General features: G+C 35.3%; 1 protein-coding gene across 4 annotated transcripts in view; it reads right to left on the bottom strand.

The window, feature by feature from the left end:
- LOC140164582 (active breakpoint cluster region-related protein-like) overlaps window positions 1-18,443 on the bottom strand; it is a 92,978-nt gene that overhangs the window by 9,625 nt on the left and 64,910 nt on the right. For 3 of the 4 annotated variants that reach the window (XM_072187887.1, XM_072187886.1, XM_072187888.1), the window contains exons 11-18: window positions 13,620-13,667; window positions 8,114-8,173; window positions 4,148-4,210; window positions 3,732-3,869; window positions 2,753-2,795; window positions 2,256-2,324; window positions 1,214-1,311; window positions 413-514 (exon numbers count right to left, since the gene is read on the bottom strand). In XM_072187887.1, coding sequence (XP_072043988.1) covers window positions 413-514; window positions 1,214-1,311; window positions 2,256-2,324; window positions 2,753-2,795; window positions 3,732-3,869; window positions 4,148-4,210; window positions 8,114-8,173; window positions 13,620-13,667 — 621 coding nt within the window. The remainder of the gene's footprint in view (window positions 1-412; window positions 515-1,213; window positions 1,312-2,255; window positions 2,325-2,752; window positions 2,796-3,731; window positions 3,870-4,147; window positions 4,211-8,113; window positions 8,174-13,619; window positions 13,668-18,443) is intronic. The other variant, XM_072187890.1, reaches the window with a different exon arrangement.

Here is an 18,443-nt window from a genome sequence, read left to right as displayed (position 1 = left end):
AGTGACGATAGTTTTATTTTCAGTTTGCCAGCAATAGTATGTATTTATTTCTTTTGAAAATATAAAACAATAAAATCTATTTAGTTTACTACAGAAATTTCACATCATTTACAAAATATAATGAATGTCTGATTTACACAACTCGATTTTAAATTGGCATTTCTTCAAACCCGATTTTCTCGAAAAGTTGTTTATTCATGGCGCCCACTATAAGCCACTATGGAATACAGACGACGATATTACTCTAATTGGAACCAACTGCAACAAGGTTATTTATCATGGGACATCTGCCCCACCTCTGCCAGATGAGCCACGGGGAGAGCAGATTTTATTTTTTTTTGTTCTGCAGAGATCTGAACCCAAGACCTCTCACACCAAAAGCAAAAACCTTAACTAGTGTGCCAAATCTTACCTGCATCGCACCCTTATCATACATTTCATCATCCAGTCCTTTGGTGTAGTCATATACTAAGATGCGTAGCTTCTGGGCTCCATCAACTTCAAAATCAAATGTCTGTATGGAAAGAAAAAGTATTTTTAATAAAATATTTTGATCATTGTCGTCCACGTATTCTGGCTATACGGCCATTGCATATGCTACTACTGCTCTCCAGGCTTTTCTGTCTTTAGTTTGTGTCAAAGTCTGTGTGTTTATCTCTCTTTGCATCAGTGCCACCCATGTTGGTTTGGGTCATCTGCCAGGGTGTTTAGTTGGAATTCAGCTAGGGCTTGGCATGCTGGCATTTCTTCTGCGAGTCTGTACAGATAACCTACCCAGCTTAGGCGCCTTCTTTTAACAGTTTTATAACCATCATATTTGGGTCAATTATCACTTGCTTATTTAGGTACCATATTTAAATATAACAAGTTGTATCGAGCATTAAAATGAACATTTATAGAGTGCTATCATTTTCTATACAAATCAAAAATGATAGCTGTATGCCAATGTTTAGTGTGCAATAGAAAGAGCTATGGTAGGCCTACTGATAGCGCTATAGGACCAAACTAAAACATGATCGCTTACACAGTGGCGCAACGGGGGCTAAGAGGCCAGCTTCCTGTGAGAAGTCTTCACCCCCCCCTGGGATGCTGGCAGCCCTAAAACTACTTTGAACCATTTTCCCCCTTTAAAGTTTCCTTGTGCCCCACCCCCTGCCCCCTCCCCTTTGCCATCCCTCTGTAAAAGTCCTGGCTACTAGTGCCTTAAGCTTACCTGCTCCCATGTTGGGACTGTTGAATTCTGCGATGTCTTGGTTTTGGCTAAGAGGAAGAATATGCCATATGAATCCACTTCAATGCAACAGTAGAGTTCTACAAAAGAAACAAAATTAACAGCCAATTAAAGTATTTTGTAGGAAAACAGGTTGTTTGTAAACAAATACAATTTTAGAAAATAGTATTATAGGCAAACATAAAATATATAGACGAATCCAACAAGCCAAGTGATGGTCAGAAGATAAATTTTGTTTAAGCTACTACATGAGCTTTGTTTCAATAAAATCGGTGATCTACAATTGGTTAATTGTACAAAGAAGTCCTAAAACAGCTTAAGCCACTTTTGTGTCTTTGCATAGCAAAAGTGACTGAATTGAATGATTGTTTGAATCATGAACCATCTGGTTGGTGCTCTTAAGATGGGTACTTTTAAACAATGGGGCATTTGATGTGGTATTTTAATTTATAAATTCGAAAGAAATGTTCTATTTTTTATTGCTATAATGTCAAGTATGTAAAAGAAGAAAATATAAAACCTTTGTTTTTTGTTCTGAGATCTTAGACGATATGAGAGTTAATAATTTTACATGTGAAAACTTAATAATTGTTTGAGTTGAGCCACTTTTTGCCAAAAAGTGGCTCAACTCAAACAATTTAGTTAATCGGGCATAGCGTTTGAACCTGAACTATGATAGAAACCAAGAAAAGTTTTTCTGTTAGTCAAGATATTGCTGACATCACTGAAGACACACTGGAGTTATGAGAGAAACAAGTTTGTTAACCCCATGAGAACTACCTGCCGATTGGCCAAAATGAATATTGTGTCCAATTTTGAACCAATCCAGGAGGGTATTAATAAGATCATCTGCAAATGCAAGTTTGACCATAAATAGTTTAAAGCCTGGTCATAATTGGCAATTCAGATGAGCATTTCAAGTTATCAACCAATCAGAAATGCTGTTAGATGACCAGTAGTGTCCAGGGGGTTGGGACGAGACTGTCAATTGAGTCACCCACCTGTATATTTATTATACACTTACGTGATGGCACTGGGAGTCCCTTGGCTTTGTGTACTGTTATATGAAGCTGACCAAACAACAATTCAGAATCTAAAAATCACAAACGGGAAAAGAAAATTACATTAATTCAAAAAATGACACTTATTGGAAACTGATAACAAAGTGAAGTTTTCTTTGAAGATGAAACATTATGCTCATAATAAATATGCCTTTACATGTTTTGGTATATCAAAATTAATGAGGGAACGTACAATTTAACCACCCCTTAATTGTACAATGATGCACATTTGTACTATAAACTTATTCTGTTGCCAAAAGGTGCTGATTTACTGTACTTCGAACAAAAGATTTTTTCCAACCCCATACCCTCCAAATCAAATGTCAAAAAGAAATCTATGCCACAGATTACATGTTGGTATATTTATATCTATTACTAATTGTTATTACAAACAGTTCACTGATTCAATATTTTCATTTGATTAAAACAAACAAGAATCTAAAATAATTCACATACATACCATCTTTGATGAGAACTGATCCAACTGCATTAATTTGTTTATCCTGTTCAAAAGAAAACAACACAAATAAATTCACTTTTATTGCGATACAATTTGGTAAAAAGCTACAGTGTACTTTCTTTTTTACCCTTTCTCTCTTTAGATGTTCTATTTTTTATAACTTCTATATAGATTTTACTAAAAACAGCCTGGTTTTACAAATACCCCTACTCGAGTTCCATCACGGTTGTTTGATGGGATCATTTATTAGATTTTCAAACAAAACATCATGTATAACCAAATTTTAGGCTTAAACAGCTAAAAGTGATATCGTGCTAATGTATACAGATGCTTTTGAGCCATTCGCAACTTTAATTTTCCCTGTTTTACAAAATTATTCACCTTTATAGTATTTTTTAAAGCTTTTTCGGATATAAAATGTATCTATTAATCCCAAAATTGGTGGCGCTATTTAGTTACTGGAAATTACCCTTTCAAGCTTTTAATACAAATAATTCCTTTTATTGTTTAATAAAATATGTTTATAAAATTTCCTTGTTGCTTGTTTCACCTATTCCAACTGTTTTAATGGCGGTATTAATCACCTAACCCGTGCAAATAAAGAAATATGATTTAGGATAAATAGCGCCATCTATAGTTTGCATTTAGTTAATAATGAAGCCAATTCTATATACATCAAACAGCCGTGCCATTTCTGTATTCCTACCTGTAACCGTACTCTTCTCTGTACCTCCGAACCCGCACCCGGGCCCATCCTCACCAGGCTGTACCAGTACTCACGCCCTATTTTGGCTTCTGACCAGTACCTGTACTTGTGCCCTGGGAATCTGGGATATACCCGTACCAATACCAGTACTCATAGTCTGGGACCTTTACCCGTACTCATGGTCCGGGACCCATACCCATACCCATACTCATGACAGGTCGCAACAATACATGTCTACTACAAAAGACATTAACCATTGTAGTTGGTTCTTACCCTCCTGATTCTGGACACAAGTTTCTCAATATGGTATGGTGTAAGATTGGGTGATGATCTGCACTCTCGCTTGGTTGATAGGATAGCCTCTTTCCAATCTGAACGCTCATAGTCTGATGACAATAGGAATGTGTATGTCTACAAGAGCATAAAAAGAGGTTATATATTTAATATAAAATCATGTACACATTAGGGATATTTGGTGGTTCAACTTTGAAGAAAAGATCAAGGTTACGTGATGGTTGACAGTAATTTTCTTCCTTTATAACCATTATTCATTGTAAAAACTTACATTGAGGGGTGAATTTCTGAAAAGTGATAAAATAGCCCCCATCAAAATTAATTGAGACTTGATTAGGAGCTAATCCTGGATGCAATGGTTATGTTATAAAGACTGATTAGGGTACTGTGCCTACCTTGCCCTGATGATGATATAGATGGAATGACATCTTGGGAGACTGCAAAATCAAAATGGCTTCCTGCAACATACAAAATGAGAAGATACAAGATTAGTAATAAAATAAATGTGTGCATGGTGGTGCAATGGTAGAAGCTCTCACTCATGATTAGAGGGTTGTCAGTTGGAGCTCTGACATGTACAGTGATATCATATTGTGCACTTAGACAAGACCCTGTACCTTCATTTTCTCCCTCAATAGGAAAGGTACAATTTCATAATGCAGGAACAAAATCGGAAAACCTTGAGAAAAAACAGTGAGGATCAACAGTCATATGAATTAGCAATCATGCTTACTTACAACACTGCGGATAATATAACCTGGGCTGCAGTGGTGAGTGGCGAATGCATCAACCTGTCTCAATGTCTTAATTATGTACTGCATAATTAGATGCACATGTTTGTAAACATGAAATAATTGGATTTTAAAATTTACAAAAATCAATGTCAAACAACATCAAAAAACTTAACTAAAACACTAAATTTACCAAATTCCTTGTCAGTTTGCCGTAACTTTTGTCTATGAACTTTGTACTGCAAAAAATACTTTTAACTATGCTGCATTCAACCTCACTATTTGCACAAAGTCTTATGTCTACGTTCTGTATGTATTGAATTATATGAAGACCTAAATAACAAAATATGTTTAGGCAATTGCTTATTTGTCACCAATGTTGATATGAAATATTGCTGAAATGTAGTGTTTTATTCTTCTCTAGTTTATTGTTTCAGCAACACATGAAAATAATCATAATGCCAATCATCAGGAACTGTAAATTCCATTTAAGCACATTTAAGCATGAGAGTTTTAGCACATAGCATGGCCTATGTGAGCACAAACCTCACAAGAAAACAAACATATTTTGTTCATCAAAAGCCAAATTTGGCTTCTTGGCTAAAAACTAAACATTTCAGTGCAATCAGAGAGTGGCATATAGCATCATACAGGCACAACCCCCCCCCCCAAAATCAAAATGAAAGTTTGAAAAATCACATTGAAAATTGACGAAAAACAAATCGCGGTACACCCTCAATCAGACTCCGTGGTCCCCCTGCCAATCAAATGACTCACGCTACACCACTGCAATTGGACATTGGACATCATCATGTTGCAAATTGGTGTGGCCTAAAATTAGCTTTACAAACAACTTTGTGCAGGGATGCATGTTCGAGTCGATCCCAGTGGTAGTGTGGAAGGAAAACGGTTCAATAGGTCTTAATGAATAGATGCTATCGAAACCACACAACCAATTTTTCAGGAAGTAGTTTACAAATATTTTATGACAGGTCAACTTTAATAGGAACATGTATGTTTTGAAAGTAATGAGTATAGGTTTAGAATTATTCCTTTTTACAGATTGAAACAAGATTCAATCAAAACAAAACAAAAACAAACACACAAAATCACGAGTCAAAGATTCATGATTATCTGAAGTGTTTAGAGGCAAAACACATATTTCATTTTCAAACTTTTTGTGTTAAGGCCACCAACATCTGCCCTATAATGCTAGCTTTAATGCTAGCTTTTAGTAGCAAGCGAGGCAGCCGGGGATGCCATGGCCGCCCCACTTTTTGAGAAATTTGTTGTGTTTTCTTTGTATCTTTATTTCAATATGGGCATAGATTTGTAATTTGGCCGCCCCATATTTGTGATGGCCCTGAATTGGCACCCTATACTTTAAAAAACTTTAAGGTAAATTTTTTTAACCACACTCTAAGAAAAAACGGTTTTAAGTAGAACCTAAAATCGTTCTTCAACTGTCCTGTATGTGGAACCTTAAAATGGTTCTACAAAGAACTGAAAACGGTTCTGGAAAGGTTAGAAAGAACCATTTTGGGGTTCTTTCAATTTTCAAGTACCCTTGTTCTACATACAGGACAACCAAGAACCCTTTTTTTAAAGAGAGTATGATCAAAAGAAGCACATATTTTTTTTAATATTTGACCAGTTTTGTAATTGTAAAAGTAGAAATTTTCACGCTACATTTATTTTCACACTTTTCAGGTTCTAAGCTTCGACCGCAAAAATAACAACACACAAATATAATCCTTTTGTTTATTGGTCTATGCAATGAAATTTAGAATCACAAATTTAAAAACAAGGGAAACAGTTCAAAATTGGCAAAGTGCAAAAAATTACTCACACAAAATTTTGTACTTTTACAGTATTGAGAAAGTGAATATTACAGGTTTTTTGATCTGCACTCTTCAACTGCAGATCTAGCTTAAGGATTTCACACATTCTCACCCTTGACAAATTTGTCACTTTTTTTGCTTTTCATTGTTTTCTCACACTATGGGTGTTGCCTGATATGTATTCCCCTCCTGTGGTATGTGTTCATATCCTTCCCCACCCCCAGACTTTGCACTAAAATGACTACATTGATGATACCTGTACTGTACTTTAAGCATTAGCTATTGTGCATCACCACCAAATCTAAATTTATTGTTGTTATTTTGATCAGTGTTATACAGGGTGTCCAAAATCATTAAGTATGCTACCAACTTTCCAAAGTACAGCATCAAAATTCGATGTCTTATTTCTGCAATCTAAAGTCAATAGCAAAGGTAGATCGCCAAATATCTTTAGTTGTGTAATTCAGTTATGCTAAATTTATACTACATCACTGACCGATAGCGATTGGTTTTGAGTCAATAAGATAGAGCGTTGTTGCGTTGGGAAAGTATGCTACTTCATTGGTTTAATACCAATTGCTTGTCGCTCAGCAATGGAGTATAAATTCAGCTTTATATTGCTATCTATCAAGATGATCAAACAAACTTTGAAAATACATAGAAAAGGTACCTAAGTATTTTGGGACACCCTGTAGTTGTCCCAAAGAGGAAGTAAGATAAGGCCATGTTATGCGTATTAGGAAAAGGTGTTGGGAAACAACTACCTAATACTGACCTCAGTTCTATCTACTATAATACACAATTCCACTTTATAATAATAATTTTTAAAAACCTCCAGTATTCATTTAGAGGACCTGGAGTAAATGGAATGGGACTATACATTCAGTTCTATCACACTATTGTAATCGCTGTATATTTAATTTCCTTAGTCCGGCTAAGTGCATAGTCTGCAGAACAAGTTAGACAATTTGTACAATTTGTAAAGATCTTTTTAAAGCATGCACCACTAAAATTAACTTCACCAAAGTATGAGCAAGTGATTTTAAATATGAATTTGGAATTGACATTGATTCAATGTTGACCTGTAAATAAATCATTGTAGAATAAACACCCTTTATAATTATATAGGCCTACAATTCATTTTGCAATGAGGACACTTTCAAGGGGAGGTACTTGACTAATTTTTTGGTAGGTACGCGCCATCCGGATTTTTCCAGAGGTAAATTGTCACTTTGTTCAGTGCCCTTTTTGGAGAAAATTTTTAAAACTGGCTCTGATGAAGAAAGTGCTTGGACCTCAAATATGAGGCTTATTTTAGTGTATTTGGAGGAAAATGTAGCCAAAAGACTCTGGGAACTTTAAATGGGGGTCTCCGGAATGGAAAACAGAATTGATGAGGGACCTCTGGAATGGAAAAAGAGCTTGAAAAAGGGGGGTTTGAGAGTGTCACTTCGCCATAGTGCAAGGATACAGAATACCCCCAGAACTTCATCCTGTGTATGCCAACACAGGCAGACCATTTGAAATCCACATTACCCCTGTGGAAGATTTTGAAAATATCTTCCACAGGGGGAGTATGAATTTCAAATGAAATGAACACATTAGGCAACTCTATTAGAATTTCATCTTCTGAGAAAGAATCAACCTGAATCTTCCACAAAGGGAGGATGAGTTTCAAATGGAGCTGCCGAATATTCCGTGTGAAATTCATACTCCCCCATGAAAGATATTTCCAAAATCTTCGACAGGGGTAGTGTGGATTTTAAATGGAATATCACAATAGACTCACCAGTTCTCCAAGTTTCTTCTTATTCTGAGCTACATTCCTCAATAATGCCCTGTTTTGTTTCTGAAAGAAAAGAAAAAACACATAAAATGATATGCTTAAATAGAAAGAGATTTAAAACTTACAACAATTAAAAATGTCAAAGAACAATGGATCATTCAATATTTATATCAGAGGAGGGTGCCATAAGAGGGAACTCTTTGCTCTCTTAAATTTTCTGATTGAATTCAATCTTTTGCCAATTGTAGTTAGGGACAAATGGTTTTCATCTGAATATTCAGTCAAATTATTTGAATTTTCAATCATTTTACTCAATCTAAAGGAGTGATTCTCAATCTTTTAGTGATTGAAGTTAGAGACAAATCTTTTCCGATTGAATATTCTGACGAAAAGAATGATTTTCATTGATTTTCAATCTTTTGCCAAATGAAGTTAGAGACAAATCCTTTTGAATTGAAAAAAAAGATTGAAAATAATAACTCTAAAAAGATTGAAAATATTCACACTCTAAAAAGATTGAAAATGTTCACTGTAAAAGATTGAAAATATTCACTCTAAAAAAGATTGAAAATATTCACTCCATAAAAAAAGATTGAAATCTCATTCCAACCATATGCAATGTATGGCATGTGACAGTACATTAGGAGTAACTAATGATGGATGGTAAAATCAGTCTGCAAAAAGAGAAAAAGTCAATCCAATAATCCATTTTAATCTATTTGTCAACAACCTGATTAGATGCCTACCATCAACCTATAAAAGATTGAAATATTTCAATCAGTCAATTTAAGAGAGTGAGACCCTTTCTGGTGAAAAGTTGTGATTATGAGAGCTTCCCAGTAGACGCTATATCCAGGAATCCCCTTTAATCTCCTAATATAGTGATACTTAGAACAATATTTTATCTAAAAATAAGTAATAATTATCCAATAACAGTAACTACAGAACCTGTCCATTGTCGTCATTAGCCTCGAGCTCACAATGTGCAATTTACCAAAAATAAACTCTACTCAAATTTCCAATTACCTTCCTGTATTTGGGCATAAATTTCCTTTGTGAAGAACACCATTACATTGTACTTGTATTGGTTACATGACAACAAGTTTATTAATAAGGTTCTGATTTCGCTCATTTGGTCTCTAGTTGATGATAAATTAACTTTTAAGCTTAATATACATTCGTTTCTGTCACCTAATTATAAGTTTGAAGGTGCCATGAAAAGACAGACATATTAAAATTTTCTACCAGTCTGAAAAATTTTGGAGTGGCTTCCAAAATCTAAATGTTTTATGAAGTGACTTGACCACTTTGGTTGGCAAAATGTATTGAGATCTGTTTAGTTTACCCTGATTTAAATCAAACTTTGGTAGCTGGAATGAATAGCTTGTTAGGGGATCCTCCATTCACTAACTGAAGAGATACATGTATAGCCTAGTTGTGTAAAGTATATTTTGTTTTGCATAATTTTATTTAGGCTGTCTTTAGTGATGTTGGTAATTAAATCTGATATGTTAATTGATTAATAAGTTATGCAAAGTAAATAATATTACACCGATATAAGTTCACCATTAAATACAAACCATGGTGTATTAAAATTACTACAAGCATTATAGAGCTTAACTAACAAGCAAGCATTATGCCAATATTTACCATAGAAGTTAATTTTACCCACGTTGATGACACATTGAGCATGCAGAAACGACAACAACAAATTGAATTTTTTTTCTCCTTTGTTCAATACTTTACCATCATGTACTTTCTTGAAAGTCCTTCACTGCCATTTTCATGATTGTCCTAGAAGTAGGGATGGGGTTTGATACTACACTAAACATGCTAATTAGCGGGGCTACTAGGCAAAACAGTTTGGGTTGTAAAAGACTACTTAGAGAAGACTACAAAGAAATTGGCTATAGTCCAGTTGAAATCCATACACCCTTATAAAGACATAACCTTATCTTCACACAGGGAGTGTAGATTTCAAATAGAGTCACCCATTCAGGTAACCCCATTTGTAATTTACACTCCCTGTGTAGAAGATTAGGGTCATGTCTTCCATAGGGGGAGGGTGGATTTCAACTAGAATCGCCCAGCAAGTACAGGAACATTAATATTACAGTTTAGACAAGTCTAAGTCTACCATAAGGAAGCAAGTGATCAAACATATTCAATATGTGCAGTGCATGCAATTGAGGCTATGCTCATATGGGATACAATATGAGACAAAAGTTATAGTATTTTACAAATGAAAATTTATATTAAAGGGTTCAGGAACATTGCAGAGGTAAGGGGATCTACAAGAAAACAGTGCACTATAAGATGTGCATGTAGACAAAATTGAAAATTGATATTGAAGGATTCAGAAACATTGCAGGGGTAAGGGGATCTACAAGTAAACATTGAACTGTAAGATGTAGGCAGACAATAAGTAAAAACAATTGGAGCAGATTGCAGATGATAAGAACCAGCATGCATTTGAACATAAACAGCATTAAAGTAACATTGGACAGAGAAAACGGAAGAAAACAAAATACAACCGATATGTTTTGAAAGTGTGTCAATTTTTGCAAAAGCAAAAGTCTAGCCACAATCTGTGGCCTCCCTGACATAGCGAGCATCTAATGCGAGGCCAGCCCGAAGGGACAACTACAAAAGTAGCTGAGAAGCTGATGTATAGTGCAAAGCTGATGCAACCTCTCTGGATAGTATATACTACAGCAGTAGCGTAGCTAGGGGTTATGGCGCCCAGGGCTAAGGATACATAATGGTGCCCCTCCCCCGATACCGGCGCCCCTTCCTCAATTCTTGAAACAATGGCGCAAAAATTTACACAAATAGGGCCTACCACTAATTCATTTTGGTTATAATTAAGTTAAATCGGTCTTAAATTGATCGTTCAAATGATGTTGTGCTGAAATGCAAGCGAAGCACATGAAAATTTTGACTTTCATGGCTCAGAGGGGGCGCAGAATTGATGCTGAATAAGGTGGCATCATGCCCCCTCATTCAGCTGTGTCTTATTAGCTTACATAAGTTATCATGGAATACAGCTCAATCATGACTACTACTGTTAATTATATTCATTGTTAATGTACTTTAAATCAAATAATAATGTACTCATGTGAATTGCCAAAGTCTACTGGTTTCTAATAGTTTACAAATGTGATATGATTTCTTAGCTCTTTGGGAACAAGCCAATTCGCTACTTGCACGGTTCCGCCATTATGCACTATGTGCGGGGAGAGCCTCGAACTGGCAGCATACATGAAAGGAAGAATTATGTAACCTTACACAGAACGTTATGACTAGTTCAATTCCCATTCATGTATGCTGCCAGTTCGAGGCTCTCCCGCATATAGTGCATAATGGCGGAACCGCAAGTAGCTTAATAGATCCATGAAGTCATAGGAAAGAAACTATAGTCTTATTACCATGATTATGGGCAGGAGATGGTTAAAACTGTCAATTATATTTCTCCTTATAAAATCCAAAATATTGACATGATTTTGACCACTTCCAGTTTAGTTTCCCATCGGGAAGGAAGGATGAGTTCAGCTGAACAAAACTAGTTAGATGTTTAATTACAGCACTGCATTTGGGTTATTCCAGTTGAAAACCATAAACCCCTATAGCTATGGAAGACATAACCTTAATCTCTTCCACAAAGGGAGTGTGAATTTCAAATGGGGCTACCTGAATGGGCGACTCCATTTGATATCTACACCCCATATGTGGGAGATTAGGGTCATGTCATCCATAGGGGGTGTATGGGTTTTAACTAGAACAGCCAATGATCCATTGGTTTGTTCCCTCTTATAGTTTAGCATATATGCATTCTCAGAAATGTGTGATCAGAATGTGTATGGTGTACTATATTATGTTTTCTGGTAATGATGTCATGCTTGATGGTGTAGAAAATTGATATCAGAATTAATAAAATGTGCAAATGCCTATACACTCTTGTCTAGAGGCCTATAGTACAGAGAGTTCATGAAGATATTATCTAATATGATATTTAGTCATGCAAATTGAATTGTGATTGAAATGTATGTAGATATATTTAAACTTGTATACCATTGGCACTACCATCCCAGCCACTTCTACTACATGGCCATTCAAAACACAACTAGGCCCACAAGAATCGCAATGCCCATTGAAAATACTGCAAGGTAACTCTGGGTATTATGTTTCTTGGGAGTTGGTTTAGCGAATTCTGGACATAGCTGTATTTGGATAGCCACACAAAAGGGTCCTATATAGGATTGACCCCTGTGGGGGGGGGGCTTGACCCTGGGGTCATTGGTGTTTTTAAGGCTTTTCCAAATCAAGAGAGAGGCTTATATAAGCTGGGTTCACATTCATGTACAGAGGTTCACTGGGGGACAATTAAGTGATCCTTTCTGGAAACTAATTATTTGTGAGCATGATTGAAGGACTAAAAAGGCCAGAAAGACCCCTTTTGGACATGAAAAATGTTCTGTAATGGCCTGAAAATCATTTTGGAATTCTTGCAATTTCATAGAACCCTTTTATCAGGACCCATCCTATATGTATGAACCGAGAACTGTCGCCTTTTTTAAAGTGTACAATCAGAGTAAAATTTGCTCATCTTGGGTTTTATCAGTCTAGTCCTTTTGCCATGGTGTCAATTTTGATGGCATATAGTTACTATAATCAATGCTGTTTAATTGATCTTTGCATTATAAAATTTTTTTGTAACTTTTTTAATGACTGAAATCTTTCCTCAAACTTGAGAAAAACAATACATAGAAATAACAGTAAGAATGACGAACAATTAATATTTTCCCAAACTGCTTTTCCAAAATCAAGAAGCATACTCCATGCCCTTTTTAGTGTGAATATTTTAATGCAAATTGTGAATAACTTAATTTTGGTTCTTTTTTCCAACTGGAACAATTCTCTTTTTCCTCACAATGTCTTTTGCTATGCACTGTTATTTAAACCTGGGAAATTGTGTTTGATTGAAAAATCAACACACGGTTACATGTCTGGGAACCTACTATACATGTATATTCCAATGGCTGTAGCATCAAGCCAAGGTAACATATATAATTTGATCAGTTTTTCTTTTGTTATACAGATGTTTCAGATTTATTATGATTTGAAAATAATATTATGTCAAATAATCTGATAACTTTCTGATAAATTGTAAAACTGATAACGAAATCATTCATTTAGCATATCTGAATTGAAAACACATAGCACTGGGGTGACAAATACAAATATGTACACGGTTCGAAAACATTACGGTGTTAGTGGGATACGTTGAAGTGCGAACAGCACCACAGTTACCATGGTTACAGAGGGTGGGTAAAGTGGTCATCAGAAAGTGCATAATGGAAGGAGTGATATGATGGGTGCAGATATGACAAATATTACTCGTACCAAAGTTGACACCAAGCAGGGGTATATATTAATAACACAAGTACCATATAGGTGATAGTAGGGATAGAACAACAGATTAACATGCTAGCAAATATTACCCGTGCACCGAACTTCTCCTCGATGAGCGGAGTAGTGGCGGACTAGACGGAGAACCCTGGTGGGACCAAATTTCACACGATTTGTGCAAAAAAATAAGGAGAAAAACAGCATGGAATTGGTTTTGGTTAGTTTTAACAAGCGGCTTATACATTACACAAAGCTATGTTTTGCAATAACATAATTATAACAAACAGAAATTAAAGTGTGCAGAATTGTGTTTGCAAACATAAAATACACAACTAAAAGTCACGAATTTGCCATTTTGGTTTTGTTAAATCACAGCAAACTAATAAGTCAAAAGTGTAAAGAATTGGTGTTAATCACATTTATAAACTAAAAACACTGTTCTTACACAGAGAGGGTACTTAACACTTCCCATAATGCATTTCTTCCCTGTTGTACTGATTGCTATTCAGTGCAACATGGGCAACATGGGTCATTAGTGACAAGAAATACCTCAATTGCAAGATATGGATAAGCTCTGTTAATTAAGGTATTTTTATTCTCTATCGACTCATAGTGCACTGAATAGCAAATCAGTACCGGGGAAGAAGTGCATTGTGGGAACTGTGCGGCTGGTTCTTATTAATAGAGGCAATAAACAAAGGATTGCTGTTTAGTAAATTTTGTTCTAGTCAGGGTATAAATGCCATTTCATACTAACTGTATTATTCTAATTTAAGTACCATTGGCAGACAATTACTATAATTTTGCCACTACTATATTACATTATGAACTAAAATTCTCCATCTATATTAAATTATTATCATATGTTACAGATTACATATAATTAGAATCAACCATTCGCTGTGTTAAAAGGTCTTCACAGCTCAGAAGGAAGATAAAGTGCAATGACCTATTAAACTTGGTGGTTCTCAAGTGGTGGCCCGCGGGTCATAATCTGCCCACTGACTAATGTGGTTGGCCCTTGAACAGCTCTGAAATGTACAGTAAACATACCAAACCAAGGTGTACTCGGCGCTCAAACACAAATCTCTGAAATGATTTTGGTCCTCCGTGGCCCGTGAGTGAATATAGTTGAAAACCCCTGATCTAAGTGTTTAAAGTTATTAATTATTTTAAACTGTTGTGATTTGGTAGTTCACAGCATCTTACGAATGGTAGTGAGCTTTGGCAAAAACTGTATTGCTCAATTCATAGCGAGTGTGTAGAAGAATTAAAATATCACAGATATACTTTTATAGGTGCTGCGGTTCTTGAGTTACGCTGTAAAGAGGGCTGAAACAACAACACTTTTGTAAAACGTCGGTTTTAACTCATTAACAACAATAAATTAAGCAAGTTTGCAAAATATATGATTTGCAGAATGAACTTTTGCAAAACATAAAGTGTTATTTTTCAATAATATATTGATCTAGATAATGAAAATCGATTTTTAGGTTGCTTCGACCAACAATACCTCGTCTACCCTTAATACATGCATCGTGTCTTTTAAAACTTTAATTGAAATAAAAATTATTTATCAATAAAATTCAGTGAATGGTGACCTTTGACTTCTTTTTGAAGGTGTTTGTCTGTTACCAATCATATCATATGCTCCAGTGGACTCATTACAATATTTGGTATTCAAATAAAGGCAAACTTTTCCTGAAGAATTAAAAGATTTTACTCAAACTGAATCTCACATTGTACAGAACATGTTTTTGGAATGAAAACAATAACTTTGTTAATGCCAGTTTATTGGTACTTTGGTTTCTGATCGAGCCTGTCCCAGATGTACAAAAAAATGAGTTGAATAATTTGGATACAATTTTTAATAATCAATCATACATAGTGACTTTCTTGTGAAAGTAAAATTTGAGTTACATAAACACCACAATGCATATATTAATGAAGAAACTTTTCTAACAGGCCTATGTACCACTATGAATATCTAGTAAAAGTGCTTGTTATGTCATCCTTGGTATCACCTGAAGTTTAATTGTCAAAATCAGTTTCATGTTTTTGTTCACAAACACTTGCATTTGTCCTGTACTTATCTCACGCCCACATGATATATATCGGGTTCACTCATGCAATCGCCGCACAATTAATGGCAAAACGAATGTACACTGCTCAGATTTGGAGCCCAAAATGATAAATATGATCCTATAAACTATAGTGGATTTCCTACACTTTTAGTATCTTTTAAATCATAACCCTAAACTTAATCAAAACCATAATCCCAAGTCCTGACAATAATCTTTAAGACGTGTGGTGGTGTGTCCTTGATTCCATGTCTTGCCAGATTAACAACATTCATGACCTATATAAAGTGTTGCAAATTGCACAGACTTGTAGCCCAAATTGCATTAGTAAACCCATCAGAAAACTGGTCAAGCATCAGTTCACCTATCTAATGCTTCTGTATTTTGTCATGTCATTGGTGTACCTTAATATGGCAACACTGACTTAGTTTTAAACACATGACAAGTTCGTCTTTTACTAGGTCAATATTCTGAATTAACTGTATTACATTCTATTGTTTATAATTTGAGGCAATAAAAAGATATTGTAAAGATATTGTGTCATAGCAAAAACCGCATTCTCATGATCACATGATCATTCTCATGATCATAGTTCAAACACCAGTGGTGTCATTGTGTTTGTGAGGTGTCTGGTCCAACACTTGAGAAATGGGAATCCCTGAGCTGTTGCCTTTTTTTTGTAAACAAAGGTTCTTGTGAGTTTCAAAGCTTTACAAACAAATAATTGGTCTAGTTTTCCCATTTGAAAAATTACATTCATAAGAAGCCTGAGCCCAATCACTAACGCTTAATACCAAACCAAACATAACCCTACATCCTTACATAAACTGTAACCCTAATTCCAATCCTAACCCTAAGCAGTAGAAGATCTGGGGTCCATTTCACTAAACTTTATGAAGCTTCATAAGTCTTGAAATCGTTCGTAACTTATGACGAGTCGCAAGTTCCATTTCACTAAACTTACTTACGAACGGTATCCTTCGTAAGTAATAGGGATTTACTACAAGGACCCTTCATAAAGTTAAGTCTAGTATTGGGTATTCGTAACTTTACAAACGGTTACTCAAGTTACGAAGGGTTAACAGATAGTGAAATGGACCCCTGGTCTCTAACAATTCTGATTTTAAAATCAGAATAGTTTAATTTTTAATAGTTTAAAAACTATCCCAGTCTGTCTACAACTTGGAACAGGAAATGATTTTTAAAAAATCTCTCTCCACTTTTTTTGTCAGAATATGCTCTCAGTCTAGCTATATGTCTACTGTTGTTTATCGTGCCGTACCATAATCCAAGTATATTAATTTGTTCAGTTCAATGATTTTATTGGATTTAAGTTTTAAATACAATTTGTTTCAAATGCCTACCCTGGGATTCTTATACATGGGCTTGGTAAATGAAATAATGAATAATTTTGTAATATTTATTTCATATTTTTGACATGATATTGACAATGTTATGGCATATGGGACTATGATTTTGAAAACTTATAAAATGGTGAATTAATATTGACATGAACTTTGGGATGGTTTAGAAGATGCAACTATAAACATTTATGATGTAAATTGAATATGGAAGACTCAAAACTGTAGTTTTTATGTTTGAGATTGAATAAATAAATGGTTTAATTTGAAAATCTAGCCAGTTTTAAGGCCAGGGTTTGTTAGATTAGAATTCTTTCGTTTTATCACCAACATCCAACAAACCCGAGTATTATAAAAACCCAAGTATTTTTATACAATCTTCACCTATGATGATATGCATGCATCTATCCATATGCACCCTGCTTTACCACAACAAACCATGTAGCATTTCACCCTTTTGCACTTTCTAAAGCCTAAATGCACACCATGGGGCCACTAAATCACAAAATCTTCCAGCAAACCCTTTTTAATTTACACCATTGGTTGGCTTCAGCCCCAGCTACTATAAAACATAATCAGGAAGGGAAAAACTATCAAGACTTTGTGAACAAACCAAAAGATCGCTGGAGTCCTATAAACGTGTCTAGTTTTGTTATAAAGATTGTGCCCTCCCTGCCCATCTGTAACAAAACTAGATCAACATAACTTTGACCTTTTTAGGAGTATTCGCCTATTGCACGGTTCTGCCATGATGCAAGGAGAGCCTCGAACTGGCATGATATGAAAGGAAGAATTACATAACTTTATGCCATGTTATATGACTGGTTCAATTCCCATTCATGTATGCTGTTAGATTGAGGCTCTTCTCGCACATGGCAGAAACATGCAATGGGTGAATACAAGAACTGTAATCAACATTTTTAACCGTCCATCCCTAACAAAAGTAGTTAATTCTATTCATACAGTTTTATTGATCTTTTGGTTTATTCCCTATGACCATGAACATATGGTCAGCAGAAGAAATAAGATGGCGGTTCATAAATCATGACCTTACAGCCAAAGTGAGGGTCGATTTTGAAAATCAAGGTGACCACAATGACCGCGAGGATGTTTTCTTTAATTTGAGATATGAGTAATGGCAAATGATGCAATAATAACCAAGTAATGAAACTAAAACCGATGGAAGGTATAAATTTAAAAGTTGCAACCCTATTAGTTTGTACAGATGCATATCATGAGTTTCCATTTTCCGTCAACATGGTCAAAGTTCACGGTTGCAAGCCCATTGTCCATGGCAATCACCATTATTGAACATCATAGACAAGGTTATTGTCTTGTGTACAAACCAATGGGGTGCAACTTTTGAACCTGAACCTTCTATTGATTTTAGGTTCATAACTTGTGGTTATTTCTGCATTATTTGCTGTTACTGATATAGATCTCAAGTTAACGAAAACATCCTTGCGGTCATTACGGTCACCT

This window comes from Amphiura filiformis, chromosome 11, assembly GCF_039555335.1.
Source record: "Amphiura filiformis chromosome 11, Afil_fr2py, whole genome shotgun sequence".
Classification (NCBI taxonomy): Eukaryota; Metazoa; Echinodermata; class Ophiuroidea; order Amphilepidida; family Amphiuridae; genus Amphiura; species Amphiura filiformis.
Note: the sequence above shows the minus strand (reverse complement) of the source record. Positions and strands in the feature narration are given on the sequence as shown.